Genomic DNA, 11371 nt, shown 5'->3' with positions numbered 1-11371 from the left:
TAAAATAAAATAAATGAGGAGCCCTTTTTAATAAACTATATAATATGTTATATTATTTAAAAAATAGAATTGGAGAGTAAACTAAAAAATATATGAAATCGTGCCAAATTATATCGTTTCCGTTACGAGTAGCTGAGTTGGTCTTGACGGAAAATTGACCAAACTTTGAGGTCTTTCTAAACGGTTTTAGAAACCGGCCGTGACTGTGTCAGTTTTCGAAAGAATAAACAATATTAGCAGATCTCTCGAGGGTTTAGTTACGCCCCCCTGTCTTGTAATCCGAACAGGCAGGATTCGGAGAAGTTGTTCGCCTTTTATCAAATCGTACACGGCCCAGCAGTAAAGATTCGGTCTCGAGACAGGTTTGACATATTGCCTAGTGAGTGTTTCTCACCTGGCAGTCGTTTCCCTTCTATTTCGGATCTTTTACCAGCCGGACAGTGATGTGGGAGGCGGCGATGATCGCGGTCTTTCTCCTCCAATTCGCAGCAACCGCGAACAATCTGGGCTCCAAAGAGTTCACGAACAATGTCACAGATACCCTCAACGGCCTACTTCTAGCCAATAACTACGATAAGAAAATACGACCAGATTTCGGAGGTAGGTTCATCCTGCTTGCGGCATGCCGAAAGTAGATTAGGATTAAGAAACTAAATATTTTAACAAATCGAAGATATTCTTTGCTGTTATAAAAATATGTCATTTATATAGAAGAATGTAAATATTTCATTACTTTTAACTATTTAAAAAACCATCTTCTTCAAAAATGAATCTGATCTCATTTATTCTGTCTTTTCTTGAAAGAAACAAGTGTTAAATTTCTCAACTAACAATTAGTTATTTTTTAAGCTTAAATAAATGTATGACAAAGCGGATAGTTTATTGTATACGAGAGCAAGATTGTATATTTTAGCAGTATAAATCTTGGCAAAGAGAGAGACTCTCGCGTCCTAATTAATTCAATCAAATATAAACATTTTAAATATATTAAATTCTGGTACGAACGATTGGAACAAGCATGTGTTAGCTGAATTAGAATTGTCGTAGATGATACACGGCGAAATGGAACGTGGCCAATCTTCGTGTTTAAAACTACGTAGCGTCAAAATCGTTTGTCGCGGAAAGAGAACAATTTTTCCCGTCTGGGACAGTTGATGATGGCGTGTCGGTCTTTAATTTTAACACTGTTTTGAAATAATCCTATTAATGTACGATAAATATTCGAGCAATGGGTATTAACAATTTTTATTTTGGCGGATAAATATGGTGGCTCCACTTCCTCAGGAATCGTTACAACTGGGTAACTTTTACAAAAAAAATTACTGTTTAACGAAAAATATTTATTCTTATTTTTTAAATAATATTAGATATGAAAAATGAAATAATTTTTATTTTGTAACATAATCATTTTATCTGTATTTTTCTTTAAATTGCCAATTACAATATAAAGCTATTTAACACCGTTAGATTTAAACAGATAGAGATTCAAATCGTAACTGGAAAAAAAAAGATAAAAAATATCTTTTTACAAAAAATATTTTATTTTTCATAATTAATTAATTTTATCGATTAACTTTGTGCAGCATGGAAATCAAAGCTTTCTTTTCAGCCAACTCACACCCAAATTAGGGACAAATGATCAATAAACTTTTAACGGCTTAAACGATAAATTGTAAGGGTTGGCTAGATAAACTGATGTGCTTTAAAACATTTGTTTATGTTATTATATCCGTCCTCATCTTGAAAATTTAGAAAACAATGTCCAGTTAATTTTGATGGTTTTGATAATTGGTGTGTTAAAATCGTCTTCCCACCTAACGTTCATCTCAAAATTCGGTCTTTTCGTCAAGAAATAATTTCTATAGTGGTAATGTGACGAAAAATATTTATCCGTATGATTGTTTTTGGGGTTGAGTGTCGAATAAATTAATTATTTTCGTATCAATAACAGGTCCACCTACTTTGGTTACAGTCAACATGCACATCAAAAGTTTGGGCCCTGTCGTAGAAGACGCTGCTGTAAGTCTAGATAATGTTTTTAGAGTTATGCTTCGACTGATCGCTCCTTACGAACACAGATGTACACCATGGACGTGTATTTCCGTCAGTCGTGGTACGACCGGAGGCTCAAGTTCACCTTACCCGGTATCTCTGAGTTGTCCATGTCCTGGCTGTTCCTCGAGAAGATCTGGAAACCGGACACTTACTTTCTCAACGGAAAGAAATCCCATCTTCATAGGATCACCAGCCCGAACAAGTTCGTGAGGATGAGACACGACGGCCACCTCACATATTCCATGAGGCAAGCATCAAACACGGTAGATATTTTGCTTTATTTGGTAATTTAATATGTCGTCGTTAACGTTCAATATCTATCTACTAATACAACTATATTACAGACAACACACTTATGATTTTTATAATTAAATTTGTAATTACAGACGAATATTTGTATCAAGCTTACAAAAAAAGAAAACATACAAAAGTTCAGCGTTTTATTGATTTATCTAACTAAAAATTAACGCGGCAATAAACTCAAAATACACGTAATTGCTATGCTCAGCCAGTTAAAAAATTTCATGACTCTCTTGACATGAATTCCAAACTAACTTCTTTATAAAATATAAACGACGCCTAGAACGTGCAAACTGTCAGGAATAGCGTTTTATAAACTTATATATTTAGAAATGGTAGGATTTTAATCTTCAACCGAAAACTGGTATGAAAAACGAATATTGACCACACCTACTCATCTAATTTGTAATTTGGCCACGCCCAGTTTATTAAGAAATTTAACAATCTAAAGTTATGACAAAATTGTATATATTTTCGTTTATACAAAAACTTATTTGTCCTTCCCTGGTCTTTCTCAAACATTGCTCGCTATGAATGTACGCTATGTGCTTTAATTGCTGTACAAAATTTAAAAAAACAATCCTTTCAATATTATGAAGACGTTTGGGAAAAAGCATTTATCAGGAAAATAACTCAACCTAATTTCTGTAATAATCATGGAACTTATCTGAATAAACGTATCCTATTAAATTAAATGATTAACGTAAGAAATTTAAATTCACGTCTTATGGCGAAAGGTAACAAGATTCATTTAAAATCAGACTAAAATGGTTGTAAATGTGATAATGGGTAAGCGCCTGTTTTTCGGACAAACAGCTGGTTTTTATATTTTTTCCTTGTCAGGAGAGTAGGAGCTTTATTTTTAAGCATCAAACTCTAGAATGTTACTGCTAAATTTTGCCATTTAGTGGCGTCGGTGTTCGCAACGGTTAAAGCTTCGAAACGGCGACTAATCATTGTAAGCGTCCTGGGTTCGAATCTCAGCGGCCTTGAATTCAAATCCAACATACAAATGGGGTGTTTTTCAAAAACACCGGCACTCCGAGGGTTCATATAACCTCGTAGGTGAAATACCTTCGTAAAAAATGTTTCTGTATTTCAGCAATTTTTCTCGGTCATTTAGTTCTTCAACTAGAAGCTTAAAATTTGCCGTTTTTGATACTATCTCTCTATTATATTTATACGGAAAAAAAATTTCACTACTCTAGAGTATCATTTTTATATTGCTCCATTTGATTCTGTGCTCCAAACCTTTTAAAAAGTATCTTTTTAATATAATGAAGACATTGAAGAAAAAGTACACCTTGTCAGAAAAAACGATTGGACTCAAATTTTCCCTTTGCGGTCCAGTTTAAGCCCAGAACACTTTATATACCGATTCCTTCTTCAGTGGTATGTCAAGATAAGCTTGCAATTCTTCGTTCAGTCCATAAAAAGGTATGGTGTTAGAAAAAAAAGAACAAAGCTTCTCCTAAACCTTAAAAAAATACTGAGGTCAAATAGTCAAATAGAAGTCTAAAAACATCACTAATCCTGGATCACCTTACAGTACAAAACTTTAAATTTACCTTGGATCTGTCTACTGGACCGTGCCAAGGTGGGATGGATAAACTTCACAAGTTAACAGACAAGGACTTATCCCCTTCCGTGTCCAGACCCCGACCAAGAGACGGACTGGGAACTTGACCAAAGATAGCAGCTTGATAGGATTCCTCTTGCAGTGAGAATGACGATAAATCCGATCGCTTATTTAATGATACCTAGAGACTTAAGATCCTTTGCGAGACCAGTGGAGGTAATTCGCGTCATTAAGAGTAAAACTACGTAATAAATTGTTAGTTAAATTGTAATATATCAATCTTCTTTCAAACCATCATAATTAATTTTTTTGTTAAAATTCGTAAATTTCTGATCCCAATTAATTTTATTTACATTAACATAAGTATTTTGTAATTAATATAATGATAAAGATACATATCTTATCATAAAATAAATCACAAAATACAAATGTCGGTTTTTTTGTTTTTCTTTTCTTTAGAGGGTTCGCAAAAGCAGAGGTTATATCAATGCGGGGTGCCGGTGTTTTTGAAAAAAAAGCCAATTTGTAAGTATTGTAGGATTCAAATGCAGGGCCGCTGGATTCGAACCCGGGACCTTTCAGTCCCCAATACTGCCGTGGTGGATTCACTAAAAAATACGTAGTTCAGTGCCACCAGAACGAATTTTCTATCCTCATTTTTGTAATTAGCCCAAAATCGGATTTTTTTTTTTGCATAAAATCGTAATTTCTCAACTTTAGTGACATTAAAATACACATCTTTATTTCGCAAATTAGATTAAATTTTCTACAAGATAACCACATTTTCGTTAAAAAAATTCGCACTTCCGAATACACAGTAGCATCTCAAAGAATAACCAAAGACAAAACCCATATTTTTTTGAAAATACTCAATTGGGGTTCGTGCAATGACTTATCCATCGAAATTTTCGGAGATTTCACCAAAGTTGTCTTATTTTAGAAGTATTCAGACATACTCACTTTCACATTTTTTAGAACTTTTCTTAGTGAAGTCTACTTTGCAATGTTGAAAAAGTGTACAGAACCCAAGGAGAGCAGCAACCCAAGAACATCGTACGTGTCATATTTTAAATAAAAACATTTATTAGTTGGTATAAATTACATATCAAAACAAATATAATGTATAGTAACATACATACGCATAATTTGATCCAAGAATATCAAAGAAAATTACTCATTACTTTCTTTTTTTATTATATTTCACATAAAAATGTTTAATCTTTAAATATCTGGAGGCCCGATTCCAGAAATACTCTGAGTTAATAAGATTTTCTTAATCAAGATTAAATTTACCAGTTAGCGCAAAAATAAATAATGTTTTTAAATCAGTTGATAATATTTTCCGCATTCGTGCTGATTATACTTTTTTATTGGTAATATTGAAGTTTATCTTATTTGCCAAAAAGTATTTATTGTAATGAAGCAGACAACACAACAGACAAAATAATAGAAGTATATCGGTCTGGCAAAGCTGAACAACGCGCATTGAACGTTGACAACGAGTTTAGGAAGTTAAGTCGCAGACATTGTCCGAACCCAACTTTGCACAACTTATAATTAAACTCCATTATTAACGCTGACTTTGTTCAGCGTGAGTCATCATCATTGAGGCAGAAATACCATGTTCCCTTTTTAAACCAGGTTTCCTTTTCCAGGTTGACGCTCTCGGCGACCTGCAAAATGCATCTGAAAAAATTCCCACTCGACTCTCAGGTCTGCCCCCTCGTCATCGGAAGCTGTGAGTAACACTGAAAGACAAACTAAGAGGTGAAATGTTTGAAAAATATGCTTTTTATCCTGGGCTCGGATTTTGAGGAGAGAACAAAATATCACAGTCGCCCACTCAAACTTAGTAAATATAGTTGTCGCCTCTGGAGCCAAATCAGATATGACTTGAGAAACGGTTACTTCTCATTTGAAACGCTTCTTTTCAACTCGTATTCGATCCCGTTTTAAATTAAACACAAATTAAAAAAATAATAATAAAATAGAATTACAATTTTTTCACATAATTATTCAACTAACGGAGGAAACATACTTGACTGTTGCAACAACAACAAAATTTAATCCAAAGACAATCCAGAAATCATATTTTCATGACAATTGTAACATTTATCAAACAATAGGAACATGTTCCTTTGAAATCTGCAGCTCTTATAACTTTTATTATCTTTTTTTATTTTTAATTCGTTTTGATTGGTAGGTGACCAATTAGGGTTCAAAATTTTTTTTTAACAAATGCTTGATCTTTTCTTTTTATACTTTGTTTTCTTTATTAGACGGTTATACTTCGAAAGATATGGTGTATAGTTGGTCAGGGAGCGGTGTGGGCCTTGAACCTGGTGTGGAAATGGCACAGTACCTTATCGTTAATATATCGACAAACGGGCACGTTTTTGCTGTAAGATCAACCGGTAGCAAAGTTAACAACACAGGTAACTTTTTTTGTAATTCACATTTATGGTATTTTAATAGAGGTTGTGTCTATTTTCCAGAAATATACTCTGTAGTGCAAGCTTATTTCTTCTTGAAACGCTCTATAGGATATTACGTTCTGCAGATCTACGTCCCTTGTACACTGATTGTCTGCTGTTCTTGGATTTCGTTTTGGATCACGCCTTCCGACGTGGCGGGCCGGACTTCATTGGGTAGGGCTTGACATGTAGCCAATTTTTAAATCTTTTATAAAGTCAAACGTTTCAGCTGTGACCACGGTTTTGTCTATAACGACTCTCGGATTCGGTGGAAGGTCTCAGTTGCCAAAAGTCGGTCACGCTACCGCCCTCGATTGGTATGTTATCATCTGTTTCGCTTTCGCCTTCGCCGTAATGATTGAATACGCCGTTATTAATTTCACGGACAAACTGGCCAAAGACATCAAAAAACTCCTCGAAGAAAAGAAACTGAAGGAGCAGAAAGAAAAGGTGACTTTAAACACTGATATCATATCGACTGCAATGGAAAGATTTTTTTTCTTTTGCAGGAAACTGAGGCTAAAGTTGAAGATAATCATGAACCAATAGAGTTTGTAGACGAAGGGGAAAATTTGGAAGAACTTTTACAGCCAAAATACGTATTTAGACCAAACAGATGGTACTCACTTCCTGGCGATTTACACGAACGAAATTTAAGGTATTCAATTATGATTTTTATTCAATCTCCTCGAAAAATACAATAAATAGACATTAGTATCATAATCAATCGGAATTAAAATTGGTAAGAGGGAGATGGTAAATTATGAAAAATGGTAACCATGGACAAACTTTATGTGTGCGAGTGTATATATATTGTATATATGTCTACTGCACCATCTCCCTCTTACCATTTTAATGCCAACTGATTAAAGCACTAATGTCCATTTATTGTATTTTTTCGAGGATATATATATAATAATAATTAATTTATATATATTATATACACATATATATATGTCCTATTAACCAAAGTAATTATTTTAATTGATTTATTATTTTTTGTGCAAAATTAGTGTCTGACCGGAGTACTGGATCCGGATGTCGTGGGTTCGAGATCCGCTCGTGACATTAGTTTTGAATTCAACCTTGCATAAAAATAATATATAATTAAAACAAATATTAACCTCACGTTACGATAATAGTCAAGATTATCTATATCCATGCTTATTTTAACAAACCTTATTCCAAGTTTATTACATTGATATGAATTATTATATATTTTTGAAAGAAGGTAAGTAAAACAAATATTTGTGTTTGGACGAGAAATTTGACAAAATTTATTAAATATTTAATTGACAAAAACACGGATTTTAGTAAAATAATGTGTCCATGTCTGCTAGATGATGACCTTATTGTTTGATGGTCTCACACCAGAAGTACAAGTGCCTGCACAATCCCTTTCCCCTATACTTTTGACTAGAGGACAATATAGCTTGGAACGACAAAAAAACACAGAACAACCGCTCAAGATTGAAAAACGTCTTAACACGTCAAACCACCGAGGAACTAAGTTGACCATCAAACTGGTCTTTGATCTTACTGGTCAGCCTAGTTCCACCGGTTTTATCTATCAAAAGTGTGTTGACATGTTGTCCTGCAGTGATTGGTCTGTGTGTTATTTTGTCAGGTCATGATTGTCATATAACCAAACAGATCTTTTTAAAGTCAGGACTAACAAAACAATAAAAGCTCAACCACTGAAGGTAGGGAAATGTTAAAAATTTTCTGACAGACACCCCAAGGACGAAAATAGTCTAATAGTAACCAAGGGAAATAGATGAATAGTAAATTGCTTTTAAATTATCGGTAAGGAAAAGTTAACCAGATATATGTATATGCAGTTGCACTTTTTGAGAACAAGAAACATGCATTTGAGTTTCCATAAACGAAAACATCCAAAATTTAACAGTATTTGTATGGAAACGTTGATTTTTTGCTGTACGCTTCATAATCGTGTATATGTAATACTTTATTTGTTTATGATATTTGTATTTTAGGGAAGTCGTGTATGACATTGTCGAATCGCCTCCAGGGTCGATGGAGTCTCCTCTCCCATGGTTCCAGCAGAAGCTGAAGGCGACGATCCGATTCTGGAAGGAAGTACACTTCATCCCGCAGAATATGACGATCGAGGCGGAGCAGAAGTTCCACAAAGTCGACATGTTCGCACGGAGGGCTTTCCCGTTGGCTTTCGTGTCGCTGGCTTCGATTTACGCTCTGCTGTACACTTACTACATCACTGACAAAGATGACGAAAACGACGAGTCCATCATCGGTGTCGTCCTGGCCAAATCGGATCAAAAACCTTTATGATTTTGTTTTGTATTTTTTTAAATAAACTTTAATTCATGTTTTTCAAATGACTAACTTTAATCTAACTTTATTTCAAACTTTATGCCAAACAAGCCATGGGCCATCTTGGCATGTCCTAGTCTCATCGGCTCACTTCTAATTCTGATTCGTTTTACATAAGTGACATTATTATACATAAAGTTTCTTTTTACAATTAAATATAACAATAAAAAAATCCAAGCATCGTTTTCTAAAATAGTCCACAATATGATTACAAATAAAAATTGAGAGTATATTACCATCTGCGTGAATTTAACCAAGGGATTTGGAGAAAACAAAATCAAGAAAAAAAAAGAATTATTTGTTAAATCGCAGTGAAAAAACAAGCGTTGAAACATTAGGTTAGAAAAGCTTTAATGACCAATTTTTGACAAATATGAACATGCAATTTGAAAATACTGACCAATATGATCTGCTTATCCTCATCCTAGGTTGTCTCTGTGTGATTTCTGCGACCGTTCAGACCCCAAGAGAAATCTCAAGAAAAATCAAGTGTCTTATGTCAATAAAATTCTCTACTTTTTCAAAATTTTACTATCTCATCCATTATTAATTATCTTTTTATTTTTAATTAACAATTTTATTGCATGTAGGTTAAAAATGCGCTTTATTGCGGGAACAACTTTCAGATGGTTGCTAAATCTGTTAAAAACCTTGGGTTGTATTGAATAAATTTTAACACCTTTGAAGTATACACATATACTTAAAAAATCTGGATAACTATTCTTATTGGGATGATAGAATAAGGTCAAAGTCACACTGCATTTAGTGATCTGATGACCTCCCAACCTGTCTTCTATTTGTACATTTTTTACGACAAAACAAATAATTTTAACTGAGTTGCAACTGTTTATTTTCAAACGATATGAAACGTAGGGAATCGTGATGAACGGGTTTTGACGTTTGACCAATTGGACAATATATTGAATTTGAGGTAAGAAGATTGAATGTGATCGCCTTGACTAAAGCCGGCGAGGAGTCATACCTGATTTATTTCCGTCATTTTGAACCTATCGATCTAAAAATACAAACAATGACCAATTACTATTTACAATTTTATCAAATGGTTCATCCAAAATGAAATGTTTTTGGGCTCTAAGTCTGAAGAATAACAACAAAAATGAAAACGTCATATCTATCTTGAAAAAAAAAAATTATATATTTATTTAGTAAATATACAGTATTATCAATCATTTGGTCTGTCTATCCTCGCTGATTTTTTGCCAGACAGGCAATATTCAATATGATAAAGCGTTATTTCACCTCACAATACAGAAAAACGAGAAAAATATAAATACAGAAAACTAGCTAATTCAAAGTAAGCAATTTTAGTTTACAAAAATCGTATCTCATGTTAAACTAGGACTTATAAAAAATGATAACGACTATTAGTAATAAGACTAATTTGGTTGAAGTACAAAAATGGCTTCTCGGAAAAATTCTGAACTGATAAAACAGAACGTCAAGGTTGCGTAATGAGCCCACTGATTTTCTTATTGTTCCACGACGACTTTAAATCTTAAATGAGGAGCAAATATAAATAAAATAAACATTGCAATAGTCTTTTGATAATTTAACTATCCAAAACGTTATTGAAAATAAAACGTTAGTGTCACGAGCGGGATTAGAACCCACGACTTTCCGCTCAATACGCCGCTGCTCTAACTTCCATGGGAAGTCACGATAGCTCATGTGGTTTGAGCCGAAGGTCGTGGGTTCGAATCCCGCTCGTGGCATTAACTTTTTCATTTCAACCAAGACCTTACATAAAAAGTTAACAATTAAATAATTGAAATAAGTAATTTGGACTTTCGGATCACTAAATTTAATGGTTTATTGAAAAGGTTCCACAATTATTTGGGAAAAATTTGGCAAAATTTCAGGTTTGGTGACAAACTTTAGAAAAAATGAAAACTACTGTTACGACACCATCAAATATTTACACACACCTGGGGTACAACACACTAAACAATAACTGCAAAAAAAAGCACACGATAATGTTATATAATAATATTGTAAAAATAATCTATATATTTGCTGTAAACTTGATAACTTCTTTTTATGAGATCTTCTCTTATAACTTTAATTTCATTATCATAAGACAAACAGAGAAAAAAATTTACAAAATATATTTTGAATGAATAATTCGTCAACTGCAGGCTCCGCAAACATATGCGCCACGATTATCTGTCTAAATAATGATCAATTGAGACTTGAAAATTCCGAGGTTGTTGGTGATTAAAAATTAAATACACCGAACTTAAAATGTTTTCTTTTCTTTTAGGATTGTGTCTATCCCACTCGTGACACTAACGTTTTCTTTTCAATAATGTTTTTGTAATAAAATAAATTATTCTTTATGTGTAAGAGGTTGAGATAAATGTCACGAGCGGGATTCGAACCCACGACCTTCTGCTAAATATGCTGCTGCTCTACCATTTGAGCTATCGTGACTTCGATCCTCTCGGGCACCAACTCTCCATCTCAACCTACAGCCGTTCGAATTTTCTCTCTTTTTGCCATTTTCAGATGTCGTGTAATCAGGATTGTATTCTCAGCGACTTATGAAGTGGCCACGGGGAGCTGTTTAGTGAAGTGATACTTCTTTTAC

The 11371-nt window shown here is 33.8% G+C and overlaps 1 protein-coding gene across 3 annotated transcripts; it reads left to right on the top strand.

The window, feature by feature from the left end:
• Positions 1 to 389: 389 nt before the first annotated feature.
• Positions 390 to 8768, top strand: LOC106669765 (gamma-aminobutyric acid receptor subunit alpha-6-like). 3 transcript variants are annotated; one of them, XM_024226045.1, is made up of 9 exons: positions 390 to 600; positions 1973 to 2019; positions 2079 to 2302; positions 5590 to 5672; positions 6214 to 6369; positions 6430 to 6582; positions 6638 to 6858; positions 6918 to 7066; positions 8406 to 8768. In XM_024226045.1, exons 1-9 carry the CDS (start codon positions 444 to 446, stop codon positions 8719 to 8721), a joined length of 1506 nt encoding a protein of 501 aa, XP_024081813.1. In that variant the 5' UTR covers positions 390 to 443; the 3' UTR covers positions 8722 to 8768. The 3 variants fall into 3 exon arrangements, with proteins under 3 accessions (XP_024081813.1, XP_014254948.1, XP_024081817.1); XM_014399462.2 differs by having other exon boundaries at positions 1952 to 2019; positions 8406 to 8767; XM_024226049.1 differs by lacking the exon at positions 390 to 600 and adding an exon at positions 1774 to 1867 and having other exon boundaries at positions 1952 to 2019; positions 8406 to 8766.
• The last annotated feature ends 2603 nt before the right edge of the window (positions 8769 to 11371 follow it).

Source organism: Cimex lectularius, unplaced genomic scaffold (assembly GCF_000648675.2).
Source record: "Cimex lectularius strain Harlan isolate CLEC.00 unplaced genomic scaffold, Clec_2.1 scaffold76, whole genome shotgun sequence".
NCBI classification, from domain to species: Eukaryota; Metazoa; Arthropoda; class Insecta; order Hemiptera; family Cimicidae; genus Cimex; species Cimex lectularius.
The sequence above is the reverse complement of the archived record's forward strand: the minus strand, read 5'-3'. Positions and strand labels throughout refer to the sequence as shown.